The sequence below is a fragment of the Portunus trituberculatus genome, chromosome 7, assembly GCF_017591435.1.
Source record: "Portunus trituberculatus isolate SZX2019 chromosome 7, ASM1759143v1, whole genome shotgun sequence".
Taxonomy (NCBI): Eukaryota; Metazoa; Arthropoda; class Malacostraca; order Decapoda; family Portunidae; genus Portunus; species Portunus trituberculatus.
In genome coordinates, this window is record NC_059261.1 from 1,086,321 (window position 1) to 1,101,032 (window position 14,712).

The 14,712-nt window shown below is 39.6% G+C and overlaps 1 protein-coding gene across 1 annotated transcript in view; it reads left to right on the forward strand.

The window, feature by feature from the left end:
* The window catches only part of LOC123519250 (biotin-dependent 3-methylcrotonyl-coenzyme A carboxylase beta1 subunit-like), a 76,079-nt gene that overhangs the window by 20,069 nt on the left and 41,298 nt on the right, over window positions 1-14,712 (forward strand). The window contains exon 4 of the mRNA XM_045280383.1: window positions 4,504-4,668. Within this exon, the coding sequence (XP_045136318.1) occupies window positions 4,504-4,668 (165 nt within the window). The remainder of the gene's footprint in view (window positions 1-4,503; window positions 4,669-14,712) is intronic.

Below are 14,712 nucleotides of genomic sequence, written 5' to 3' on the forward strand. Positions count from 1 at the left end.
CATGGAAATACAAAATAAAAGAGGAGGGTATAATGAAAAGGAAGGAAGAGAAAGACCTGGGAGTGATTATACAAGACACCCTGACCCCAGAAAGACACATAAGTGGCTTATTTGCCTCAACATGCAAGACACTAACAAATATCAGGGTGGCATTCATTTACATAGATAAGAATATGATGAAAAGATCATAACCACTATGATTAGAGCTACATAGACTAGAATATGCAGCAGTGGTGTGGTCACCATACAGGCAGAAGAACTAGAAAGAATCCAAAGGGCTGCTACAAAGATGGTGCCAGAAATAAAGGATCTTCCCTATGAAGAAAGACTGAGGGAAATGGAACTACCAATGTTGAATGATAGACGGGGAAGAGGAGATCTAATAATGATGTATAAGATAGTAAACCATGTGGAAAAGATAGATAAATGAGACCTGGTATTGCTGACGGAGAATGGAAATGATGAACAAGAAGACACTCCAAGATCATGAAAAGTTGATGTTTGAAAGACATTAAAAAGTTTAGTTTTCCACATATGATGGTGGACATTGGAACAGCTCAAGTGAAGAGATTGCAGTAGCAGAAAGTGTGCATAAATTTAAGGAAAAGTTGGATAAAAGTAGATATGGAGACAGGTCACTATGAGCCCCGCTTGAACCCTGTAGTATACAACTAGGTAAATACACACACACACACACACACACACACACACACACACACACACACACACACACACACACACACACACACACACACACACACACACACACACACACACAAAAGAGCAAGAAATGAATATGTGTTGATTAGAAGAGAAGAAAGAAAGAAACAAGAAAAGGATATAATTGATAAATGTAAAGACCAACCAAGGCTTTTTTACAGACATGTGAACAACAACATCAAAAATAGAGAAAGTATTGAAAGTTTAGAAGTAAATGGAGTATACAGTGAAGATCCCAGGGAAATGGCAGAGGCTATGAATGGATGCTTTCGGAAGGTATTCACAAAAGAGACTGCTTTTGACAAACCACTGGTAATGGAACAGAAAGGGATTATGAAGGAGTTTCAAGTAACGGTGGAGGAGATCAAGAACATGATGGGGAGTTTAGAAGTGAGAAAAGCTGTGGGACCTGATGGGGTATCAGGATGGATTTTAAGAGAATGCAGGAGCAATTGGCAGAAAAAGTTTGTGAAGTAATTGATGCCTCATTAAGGGAAGGCGTAGTGCCCCAAGACTGGAAAAGAGCTAACATTGTCCCAATCTATAAATCAGGTAACAAGAGAGACCCATTGAACTATAGACCAGTGTCACTTACAAGTGTGGTAGCTAAGATGTGTGAGAGGGTGGTGAAGACTAGATGGACAGACTTCTTGGAGAAAAATGACATACTTTGTGAGTGTCAATTTGGTTTTAGGAAAGGGCGTTCATGCACGACAAACCTGATATGTTACTATTCGAGGGTGATAGATGTAATACAGGAAAGAGATGGTTGGGCTGATGGAATATATCTGGATTTAAAAAAGGCCTTTGATAAGGTACCACACCAGAGACTGATCTGGAAACTTGAAATGGTAGGAGGAGTGCATGGCAGTTTACTAAAATGGATGGAAGACTTTTGGTAGGAAGAGAAATGAGAACAATAATTAAGGACAGACCATCAGAATGGGGATTGGTGGAGAGTGGAGTTCCACAGGGATCAGTGTTGGCACCAGTAATGTTCGCAGTCTACATAAATGACATGGTGGATGGGGTGTCCAGTTATGTGAGCCTATTTGCAGACGATGCAAAATTGTTAAGAAAAGTGAGATGTGACAAAGATTGCGAACTACTCCAGGAAGACTTGGACAGAATATGGAAATGGAGCTGTACATGGCAAATGGAGTTCAACACGACAAAATGCAAGAAAATAGAGTTTGGCAAGAGTGAAAGAAGAATCAGGAGTATGTACAAGATAGGAAATGAAGACATAAAACCAGTCATGAAGAAAAAGACCTTGGGGTGACAATTACCAATGACCTATCGCCAGAGAGACATATAAACAAAATAATTGGAGAAGTATTGAACTTATTGAGGAACATAAGAGTGGCGTTCGTATATCTAGATGAAGAAATGATGAAGAAAATAATTACTGCAATGATAAGACCGAGGCTTGAATATGCAACAATACAGTGGGCTCGAACTTAAAGAAACACATAAGGAAACTAGAGAAAGTACAGAGGGCTGCAACGAAAATGGTGCCTGACTTAAGAGATTTGACTTATGAAGACAGACTGAAAAGAATGCAACTTCCAACCCTGGAAAACAGAAGAGAAAGGGAGACCTGATAGCAATATACAGAGTGATGATTGGCATGGAAAAATGGATAGGGAAGATCTGTGTATGTGGAATGGAAGAATGTCGAGAGGGCATGGGAAAAAACTAAAATGGCCACTTATAGGAGAGATGTGAAAAATATAGCTTCCCTCATAGAAGGGTGGAAGCATGGAATAGTTTAGACGTGGAAGTGGTCAACGCAAGGAATATTCATGATTTTAAGAAAAAGCTGGACATTAATAGATATGGAGACGGGACAACACGAGCATAGCTCTTTTCCCGTATGTTACAATTAGGTAAATACAATTAGGTAAATACACACACACACACACACACACACACATGAAAGATTACTATGGAAGTTAGAGAAGGGTGGCTTAAAAGGAAGCACATTGAGATGGATGAAGAATTACTTAAGGGGGAGAGAAATAAGGACAATAGTTAAAGATATGAAGTCCAAGTGGAGAACAGTAGACAGTGGAGTGCCACAGGGATCAGTATTGGCGCCAATACTTTTTCTTGTATATATAAATGACATGCCAGAGGGAGTGAAGAGCTACATAAATCTGTTTGCGGACGATGTGAAACTGTGCAGAGTCATTAAACAAAAAGAGGAATGTGAAATACTACAGGAAGACTTAAACGAGATCTGGAAACGGACCAAAAATGGGAGATGGAATTCAATGTGGACAAAAGCCATGTCATGGAAATGGGAAAAAGTGAAAGACGACCAGTGGGAATCTATAAGATGGGAGATGGAGTAGAACTAGAAAAAGTAAAAAAGGAAAAGGACTTGGGAGTGACGATGGAAGAAAATAATCAACCGGTTAGCCATATTGATAGAATTTTCAGAGAGACGTATAATTTGCTAAGGAATATTAGAGTAGCATTTCACTATATGGACAAGGAAATGATGAAGAAATTGATAAGTACTAAAATAAGACCTAGATTGGAATATGCAGGAGTTGTGTGGACTCCCCATAAAAAGAAACACATAAGAAAATTAGAGAGACTACAAAAAATGGCTACAAGAATGGTTCCAGAATTTAAAGGGATGACATATGAGGAGAGACTAAAGGCTATGGATCTACTAACCTTGGAGCAGAGAAGAGAGAGAGGGGATCTGATACAAGTTTATAAATTGATTAACGGAATGGATGAAGTGGATAATGAGAAACTGATCCTGAGAGAAGAATATGACTTTAGAAGCACAAGATCGCATAGAAAGAAACTAAGGAAGGGACGATGTCTGAGAGATGTTAAAAAATTTAGTTTCCCGCAAAGATGTGTTGAGACTTGGAACAGTTTGAGTGAGGAAGTGGTGTCAGCAAAGAGTGTACATAGTTTTAAAGAAAAATTGGATAAGTGTAGATATGGAGACGGGACCACACGAGCATAAAGCCCAGGCCCTGTAAAACTACAACTAGGTAAATACACACACACACCGCCTACTGTGGTGGTTAGCACGCTCGACTCACAATCAAGAGGCCCGGGTTTGAGTCCCGGTAAGTGGTGAGGCAAATGGGCAATCCTCTTAATGTGTGGCCCCTGTTCACCTAGGAGTAAATAGGTACGGGATGTAACTCGAGGGGTTGTGGCCTCGCTTTCCCGGTGTGTGTTGTATGTTGATGTGGTCTCAGTCCTACCCGAAGATCGGTCTATGAGCTCTGAGCTTGCTCCGTAATGGGGGAAGACTGGCTGGGTGACCAGTAGGCGACCGAGGTGAATTACACACACACACACACACACACACACACACACACACACACACACACACACACACACACACACACACACACACACACACACACACACACACACACACACACACACAATGTTGTTCACTATAGACAAACAGTATATCTGCACATTTTTATATCCAGTTGTCTTGGTAAGTATGTTGCCTGACCTCTTAACTGTATGTTTCTGTTGACACAAGTCCTCTGTATGTACCTTTTATATTTTTGCACATTTGTACACTATGAACATGTTTCTCTTGTTTGTGTCATCAGCCGGCTGGGGTAATGATAACGCCTGCTTGTGATGAGTGTTCAGTGTGGGAGAATGTAATGTGCTTGCTGCTTGCTGAATAGTTATATTGAAAATGTCTGTGAACCTAATGTTGTGTAATGGTAACTAGTTATGTTCTGGTCAACGACTCTGTAATGAAAGGCAATCCCACACCGGCAGGAGGAGAGAAAGGGATCGCACTGCATGTCAAGAAGAACCGCAAGATGCTGCCAAGGGACAAGCTAAAACATATCCTGGACCCAGATTCTGACTTCCTAGAGCTGTCCCTGTTGGCGGGCCTAGGGATGGAGTATGGAGACGTGCCTGCTGCCGGCTCCATAACGGGTGAGTGATGAAGTGACACCATTGTTGAGGCTTGGTGAGTGGTGCACTCTGATGAAGTGACATTGTTGAGGCTTGGTGAGTGGTGCACCCTGATGAAGTGACATTGTTGAGGCTTGGTGAGTGGTGCACCCTGATGAAGTGACATTGTTGAGGCTTGGTGAGTGGTGCATCCTGATGAAGTGACATTGTTGAGGCTTGGTGAGTGGTGCACCCTGATGAAGTGACATTGTTGAGGCTTGGTGAGTGGTGCACCCTGATGAAGTGACATTGTTGAAGCTTGGTGAGTGGTGCACCCTGATGAAGTGACATTGTTGAGGCTTTACATCATTGACTGCCATGTTTTAATGGCTTCTTGCATTACAAGTCTGTATTGTGTGCATAATTTAGAGCCACTGTCCAGCGAGCCATAGTTTCTTTATGGGTGTTTTGTTAAACTGTACATTATTATAAAGGATTTATAGCTTCATGAAATGCATCAATTTAAGTTGATGATTTTTAAATTTATTTATTTTTTACATATAAGCAGAAACTGGTCAAGGGCAAGAGAAATTGTAATATATATAAAAAGTTCCACCAAAGTGTCAATTCCTGAACAGGGTCAAGAAAGAAAATGTGCTTCATGTCCTGAAACATCCCACTCAACTGAGTTCAGGTCATAAATAGTGGAAATATAAGTACAAACACAGGCAGGGAGTTCCAGAGTTTACCAGAGAAAGGTATGAATGATTGCGAGTACTGGTTAACTTGCATTAGAGAGGTAGACAAAATAGGGTTGAGGGGGAAGAATAAAGTCTTGTGCAGCTTAGTGAGGCACAGGAGGAAAGGAGGCATGCAGTTAGCAAGATCAGAAGAGCAGTTGGCATGAAAATAGCAGTAGAAGATAGCAAGAGATACAACATTCAGGCATTGAGAAAGAGACTGAAGACGTCAGTCAAAGGAGGGAAGTTGAGATGATAAGCTTTTGATCACACTTTATCTAGTAAAACTGTGCAAAGAGTACTCCATACAAGGACAGATGATGCCCTTGTACAGAGTTAGTAGTTGGAGGGGCAAGAAAAACTGGCGGAGATGCCTCAGAATGCTTAGCTTCGTATAAGCTGCTTTAGCAAGAGATGAGATGTAAAGTTTCAAGTTTAGATTGTGAGTAAAGAACAAACCGAGGATATTCAGTGTGGAAGAGGGAGACAGTCGAGTGTCATTGAAGAAGAGGGGATAGTTGTCTGGAAGGTTGTGTTAAGTTGATAGAGGGAGGAATTGAGTTTTTGAGGCATTGAACACTTCTCTGTCGTAATCAGAAATTTTGGAGAGATTTCATGTGTTCTGTGGTGTCGCTGCAGGAACTGTTAACTTCCTGAAGGTTTGGTCGTCTCTGAAAGGATGTAGAAAAGTGTAGTTTGGCATCATCAGCATAGGAGTGGATAGGGCAAAATGTTTAGCTAAGATCATTCATGAATAATAGGAAGAGAGTGGGTGACAGAACAGAACCCTGAGGAACACCACTGTTGATAGATTTAGAACAGTGGGCATCTACCACAGCAGCAATAGAACAGTCAGAGAGAAAACTTGGGACAAAGTTGCAGAGAGAAGGATTAACAAAGATATGAAAGAGGAGTTCAGCTTGAGATACAGAAGAGATGGCAGTGGTGCCATCAGGATGTAATAAAGGAAGCAAAGATGAAGAGGTGAAGTTATTGGAGATGTTTCTGGCCAGATGCCAGAAGTTACAAGGAGAGTTTGAGCTTGAAAGATTTTTACATTTTCTATTTATGAAGGAGTGTTTGCCAAGTTGAAGAAAAGATTTGGCATGATTCTGGGCTGAATTATAAAATGCATGAGATTCAAGTGATGGAAGGCTCAAGTACCCTTTGTGAGCAACTTCTTTATGATGTATAGCATGAGAAAAGTCCGTGTTAAACTAAGGTTTGGAAGGTTTACATTGAGAGAAGAGTGAGGAAAGTACACCTCCATGCCAGACACTATCACTTCTGTTAAGCGCTCAGCCCACAAATGTGTGTGACACGGAGGCAATAGTAATCATTCCAAGGAAAACCAGCATAGTGTAGTGGTGTGGACACCACTGGTCCACAGGGTAGAGGTGAGGCCAAACCATGGTTGGATAACACTGCTGTATTGGTAGAAAGTCTGATATAAAGTCACGAGGTTGAGCAAAATGAGTGCATGTGAGGTGCAGGTGAACCAACACGACTGAGGAATGCCACGGAACGCTAGACTGAGTGATGCACGGTGAACCCAGAGGTGTAATGTGTGTAAAGTAAATAAACAATCAGATATACTGTTGGCACTTGCTAACTCGGACAGATAGGGGGAAAGGTTGGTATGACAAGTGCAAATGCCCAACTTCTATGAATTTATTACCACACACACACACACACACACACACACACACACACACACACACACACACACACACACACACAAAAAAAAAAAAAAAAGAAAAGAAACGGGGACAGTTCGACTGAGACTTTAGGGGCGCAGTACAGGATTTATTTACTTAATATTAGGTGTATTAAGAATTTGGGATTAAAGTCTCCAAGATTACCAGATGGTGTAGTTTATTTTTTGCCAATTAAATACTAATCCCACCAGGAAGCCATTTTTAAATGTGTCGTTCAGTTGTATCGTAGCCTGACTCACGCCTTACACAGTATGTGGCCAGACGTCAAGAGGGGAGGTGTGTCATTTAGCTCTCTACTTTTCAGAAATAACGTCCTTACAGCCATAAATTGATGAGAATTAGAATCAGAAACTTCAATAAGATGGGAAGAAAACTAGAACCAAAGAAACAGATCGCCAGACAGCTGTGGCTGACAGCTGGACCTTAAACTCTCACCTCCTGTCCATCACGCATGTTATTTCCCCCTCCAAGACCCTCCCCTCACCCCACGCCTCACTGCAACTGCCATGCTTCTCCACCATCTCTCTATATCATAACACTGCTATGATCTTTTCAAAGACTGTTTTTTTTTCACTACCTTCATCACAACTTTTTTTTATGTAAGAGGGAAAACTGGCCAAGGGAAACAAAAATAGTGATTAGAAAAAAAAGCCTAGGTACTGAGGTGCTGCTCCTTAAGCGAGCTGAATAGATAATAGTTGAAAAGGACTCTACGATGGTAATACAATGGTAATATGAATCATCGTTTTTTTATTTATTTATTTTTTTTTTTTTGTGAGGAATGTAGGTTGCCATGATGCTCCTGATGGCTCCTCCTGAACACTCACATACAAGTGAATATTATTTTCTCGAGAAGCAGGGATCTGATGCATTATCATCCTATCATGCACCAGGAAGTCATTATTCTATACACCAGTGGTTCCTAAAGTGTGTGCCGTGGCTCACTAGCATGCTGTCATTTTTTTTTTTTTTTTTTTATGTAAGAGGGAAATTTGCCAAGGGCAACAAAATCTTAGAAAAATAAGGCCCACTGGACTACGTTTCACTAAAAGAATTGAAAGAGTTAGCCACAAGTCTGGGATAAATGTATTGAGACCTCCCTCTTAAATGAAGACAAGTTGTATGAAGATGGTAATACAGAAGCAGGAAAGGAGTTCCAGAGTTTACCAGTGAAAGGTATAAATGATTGAGAGTAGTACTGGTTAACTCTTGTATTAGAGAGTTGGACAGAATATGGAGGAGAGAAAGAAGAATGCCTTGTGCAACGAGGCCACAGGAGGAGGGGAGGCATGCAGTTAGCAAGGTCAATAGAGCAGTTAGCATGAAAATACTAATAAAAGATAGAAAGAGATGCAACATTTTGGTGGTGAAAAAGAGGCTGAAGACAGTCAAAGGAAGAAAGTAGGAGGGAACAGAGAAGGGGGTACTGTCAGTGTCTCAGACAGCTGTGTTTCAGTGAGGAAAAGAAGATGAGGTTTAATAGAGAAGAGGTGGTGTTCCACAGATTAGAAATTAGATCTAAGATTGCAAATGTTGTAGAAGTTAATGAAAGAAAAGTTGAAGGGATGTTAAAACATTTACAATCCATACCGAGAGAGCAGTGTGACCTAGGGGCATTTATGGTCCCCTCCCCAGAAAGGGACTCTGAGGCTGGTGTTAGAGTCACTATAATTTTAAAATTTAATTGAAGGGTGTGTATGTGTGTGTGTGTATGTGTGTGTGTATTTACCTAGTTGTATTTACCTAGTTGTAGTTTTACAGGGCCTGGGCTATATGCTTGTGTGGCCCTGTCTCCATATCTACACTTATCCAATTTTTCTTTAAAACTATACACACTCATTGCTGACACCACTTCCTCTCTCAAACTGTTTCACGTCTTAACACATCTTTGTGGGAAACTATATTTTTAACATCTCTCAGATATCTTCCCTTCCTCAGTTTTTTACTATGCAATCTTCTGCTTCTAGTGTCATATTCTTCTCTCAGGATCAGTTTCTCATTATCCACTTGATCCATTCCGTTAATCAATTATAAACTTGTATCAGATCCCCTCTCTTCCTTCTCTGTTCCAGGGTTGGTAGATCCATAGCCTTTAGTCTCTCCTCATATGTTATCCCTTCAAATTCTGAAACCATTCTTGTAGCCATTTTTTGTAGTCTCTCCAACTTCCTTATGTTTCTTTTTATGAGGGGTCCACACAACTCCTGCATATTCCAATCTGGGTCTTATTATGGTACTTATCAATTTCTTCATTATTTCTTTGTCCATGTAGTGAAATGCTAATCCAATATTCTGTAGCAAATTATATGTCTCTCTGAAAATTCTATCAGTATGGCTTACCGGTTGATTGTTTTCTTCCATTGCCACTCCCTAGTCCTTGTGTGTGTGTATATATTTACCTATTTGTGTATTACAGGGCCCGAGCTAAGCTCTCTGTGTCCTGTCTCCTTGTCCATTCCTGTCATATCTCTCTTTCATCTGATTGACACACACCGCGTCAACGACATCACTGCTCAGTTTATTCCACTTATCAATGCTACGATGCAGGAAACTGTATTTTCTCACGTCATTTAGACAGATGTCCTTTATTAGCTTTTTTCCATGTCCTCGGAGATGATTACTTGTGGTCACCTCTATCAACACTGTCCAGTATGTCAATCTTGTTCACCAATTTATACATAGTTATCATGTCTCCTCTTGTTCTTCTCTCTTCTAATGTGGTCAGCCCCAGCTTCCTCAGTCTTTCCTCATAGTCTAACTCCTGAGTCCTGGTACCATCTTTGTTGCCAGCCTCTGTACCCTTTCTACCTTCTTCACATTTTTCTTCATATATCTTTTCCCAAAAATCTTGTTAATGTGTTTCTCCGGTGACAAAGTGTTTTGCACGGTTACTCCTAAGTCTTTCTCCTCATTGGTCTCTTTAATTTTCTCATCACCCAGCCTGTAATCCCAGTTTGATCTGTATCTACTTCTTCCCATTTTCATAACATGGGTCTTGTCTATATTAAATTCCATCTGCCACTCCTTACTCCACTCATATATTTTATCAAGATCTTCCTGTAACTTGTTACAATCTTCCACATTCCTTACTCTCCTCATAATTTTAGTATCGTCTGCAAACATGTTCATGTAACTGTCAATTCCTACTGGCATATCATTAACATAAATCAAAAACATGATGGGACCAAGCACTGACCCTTGTGGAACTCCACTGGTTACCTTCTTCCACTCGGACTTCCTTCCTCTCACCACTGTTCTCATTTCTCTTCCCATTAAGTAATTTTCCATCCATTTTGCTAGTTTATCATTTACTCCTCCAATCATCTTTAGTTTCCACATCAGTCTATTGTGTGGTACTTTATCAAAGGCCTTTCTCAAGTCCAGGTAGATAGCATCCACCCATCCCTCTCTATGTTGTAGTATGTCAGTCACTCTTGAATAAAAACATAATAAATTGGATACACGATCTTCCTTTTCTGAAACCAAACTGTCTTTCACTCAGAATGTTTTCACTTTCTAGATACTCACTCCACTTAGCTTTAATTACTTCTTCACATACCTTGCACAATATACTAGTCAACGATACTGGTCTATAATTTAGCAGTTCCATTCTACTACCATTCTTATATATAGGCACAATGTCAGCTCTTTTCCACTCTTTCGGGACTAATCCTGTTCGTATGGAGGTTTCCACAATATCAAATACGGGTTCAACAATTGATCCTTACCTTCATTTAGCAACCTCCCAGATATGCCATCAGGCCCCATTGATTTATTAATATCCAGATTGCTTATAATTTTCCTTACATCTTCCTTAGTAACCATGATGTCCTGCATTTGCTTTATTTCCATAGGTCTTCCTCCCATAAAATGCTCCTCCTTTGTAAACACTTTGCAAAAGTTGTCGTTCAAAAGTTCAGCTATATCTCCAGCATCCTCATATACTTCTTCCTGTTTTTTACCTTTACTATTGCCTCCCTTATATTTAGTTTTCCATTTATGAATTTGTAAAACATTTTTGGGTCACTATCACAGTTTTCCACCATCCTCTGTTCATATTCCTTCTGTGCTGTTCTCCTTACTTCAACATATCTATTCCTTGCTGTTTTGTAAACTTCTCTTGATAATACATCACTGTTTTTCTTAAGTTTCTTCCATGCCTTTTCTTTGTTCTTTTTGCTTCTTCACAATTTCTATTAAACCACTGTTTATTATTTAAAGTCCTCTTTCTGTAATATGGCACAAACTTTTTCACAGCAGAGTTATACAAATCCATAAATTTATCGTATTTCAATTGCATATCCCTTTCCTGGTATACCACGGACCAGTCAATTTCATTAAAGAACTCCCTTATATGGTTATAATTTGCCCTAATATAATTTAATTTTTCCTCCCTGCGTTCCACAATCTTATTCGTGCTTAATTCTGTATCCAGCTCAAAGCTTAGGACATCATGATCGCTTCTCCCCAAGGGACATTTATGTTCAATTTCCTCTTTTAGAGATGCCCTGGTAAATACCAAATCCAACCTTGCTGCAACATCCTGTCCCCTGCACCTTGTTGGTGATCTCACCCACTGTGTCATCAAGTTATTTGTTGCTACCTTTAACAATTCCTCTGCCCACTCACCACCGTTCACCACTTCGTAGTCTTGCCACACTATTTCTTTATAATTAAAGTCTCCGACTATCATCACTATATCCTTTCTGATGAGTTCTTGCTTCATTCTGTCTAGAGTATTTCTCATCACCATTTGGTACTGTTCATATTCCCAAGCATTGGTTCTGGGTGGTATGTATACTGTTATAATATTAATGTCCCTCTTGCCATCTGTTATAAGCATACTTATCACTTCCTCATTTCTCTTACTATAGTTCACCTCCTTCACTATCAGATCTTCCTTAGTAAGAACCATTATACCACCACCTCCTTTAATTTTTCTATCATTTCTCCATACTTTGTAGTGTTTTACAACAAACCAGTCTAGCTTTATTTCGGGCCTTAGCTTTGTTTCCACTATACACATTATGTCCGGTTCATTATTTCTTAGGTAATCCATACATTCTAGCCTCTTAGACAGAAATCCATCTATATTCATGTAAGTCACTTGTATTCCATTCCTAGTCTCATTCTTCCATGTAATGTCTATTCCGCCTGTTTTATCCACCACTTCTTTAGCCTCCCATTTCTCATCCTCCAAAAAAACTTGGTCTTTTCCTCCTCTGTTCTTTCGTCATTCCTCTCTTTCACTTCAGTTACAAGCTCTTTTATTTTCATTCGCTCATCCTGTGACATATTTCTTCTTATGTAAATTGTTTTGGTTTCCTCAGAGTCCTTAAGTTTCCAAGCCCTCCTCAACAAGGCCTCCGCTGCCACCTGAGACTTTAATTTCAATTTTAATGGTCTATTCTTGCTTTCTCAAAAGCTCCCAATCTCACACTTTCTTCTACCTTCTTTCTTCTACACCTGTGTGTGTGTGTGTGTGTATTCACCTAGTTGTATTCACCTAGTTGTAATTTTACAGGGCCTGGGTATCATACTCGTGTGGCCCCGTCTCCATATCTACACACATCCAACTTTCCTTTAAAACTATGCACACTCCTCGCTGACACCACCTCCTCACTCAAACCATTCCACACCTCCACACATCTTTGTGGGAAACTATATTTCTTCACATCCTTCAAGCATATTCCCTTGGCTATCTTTTTACTATGCGATCTCGTAGTTCTATTTAAGTTTTCCTCTCTCAACATCACTTGCTCATTATCCACTTCATCCAAACTGCTCAACAGTTTATAAACCTGTATTAAATCTCCTTTCTCTTCTTTGTTCCAAGGTAAGCAAATTCATTTCTTTTAATCTCTCCTCATAGGTCACTTCTGCCAATTCCGGAACCATTTTTGTTGCCATTCTCTGCAATCTCTCCAACTTCCTTATATGCTTCTTTTTATAAGGGGACCAAACCACTCCAGCATATTCCAATCTTGGTCTAATTACCGTACTAATTAATTTCTTCATATCTTTATCCATATATTGGAAAGCTAATCCAATATTTCTTATCAAATTATACGTTTCTCCAAACATCTTATCAATATGAGCCTCAAACTGCCTATGGTCTTGTATTATCACTCCCAAATCCTTTTCCTTTTCCACCTTTTTCAACACTACTTCTTCACCCATCTTATATGACCCTCTTGGCCGTCTTCCACTCTTCCCCATCTCCATCACATGACTTTTGCTCAGATTAAATTCCATTTCCCATCTCTTGCTCCACTCCCAAATCTTATCCAGATCTGCCTGTAAAATTTCACAATCTTCTTCACTCTTCACACACCTACACAACTTCGCATCATCTGCAAACAAATTAATATAACTGTTTACTCCCTCTGGCATGTCATTAATATATACAAGGAAAAGTATTGGTGCCAGCACTGAGTCTTGTGGGACTCCACTCTCCACCACCAACCAGTCCGACTTTGCATCCCTTATTACTGTTCTCATCTCCCTCCATCTCAAGTAGTTTTCCATCCACTTTAAAACTTTTCCTTTCAGTCCTCCATAAATGTCTAATTTCCATAGCAGTCTCATGTGAGGTACCTTGTCAAAAGCTTTCTTTAAATCCAAATATACACAGTCCATCCATCCCTCTCTCTCTCTTGTATTTTGTCAACCACTCTCGAATAAAAGCTCAGTAGATTTGTTACACATGACCTCCCTTTCCTAAAGCCAAATTGATGATCCGATAATAACTTATGATCCTCCAGGAACTGTATCCAATATTTCTTTATCACCCTCTCACAAATCTTACCGACCACACTTGTTAGAGACACAGGTCTATAGTTAAGAGGCTCTTCCTTACTGCCTCCCTTATAAATGGGCACCACTTCAGCTCTTTTCCACTCCACCGGTACTTCCCCTGTTTCTAATGAGCACCTTATAATATCATATAATGGATCAATCAATTCTTCTCTACACTCCTTCAATAATTTTCCTGAAACTTCATCTGGTCCCATTGCTTTATCATCTTTAAGTTCCTCCAACATTTTATATAACTCCTTTTTAGGTAACTTAATGTCATCCATGTGCACATTTCCTTGTACATTCTGAGGCTTTACAAACATTGTTTCTTTAGTAAATACTTGCTGAAACCTATTATTTAGCAATTCCGCTATATTCTTAGGGTCATCTACTATCCCTTGCTCTCCTTTTAACCTTTCAATGGACTCTCTCTTTTTAAGTTTACCATTTATGAACCTGTAAAACAATTTTGGATGTTCCTTACTCTTGTCTACAATATCTTTTCAAATTTTCTTTCTTCCTCCTCCTTACCATCACATACTCATTTCTCGCCACTCTATAATTCTCCTTATTTAGTATATTCCTGCTCTTTTTCCATCTTTTCCAAGCCACATCTCTCTTTTCCTGAGCCTTAACACAAGTTGCATTAAACCAATCCTTTCTTCCTTCCTCTTTCGGTTTATACTTTGGTACAAATTTCATAACTCCTTCTTTATAATATTTCATAAAAATCTCATATTTTTTTTGCACTTCTCTGATTTGTAACATCTCCCAATCTAATTTTTTTAAATAATTTTTCAAACTTTTTGTGTCCATCTTTCTATAATTCA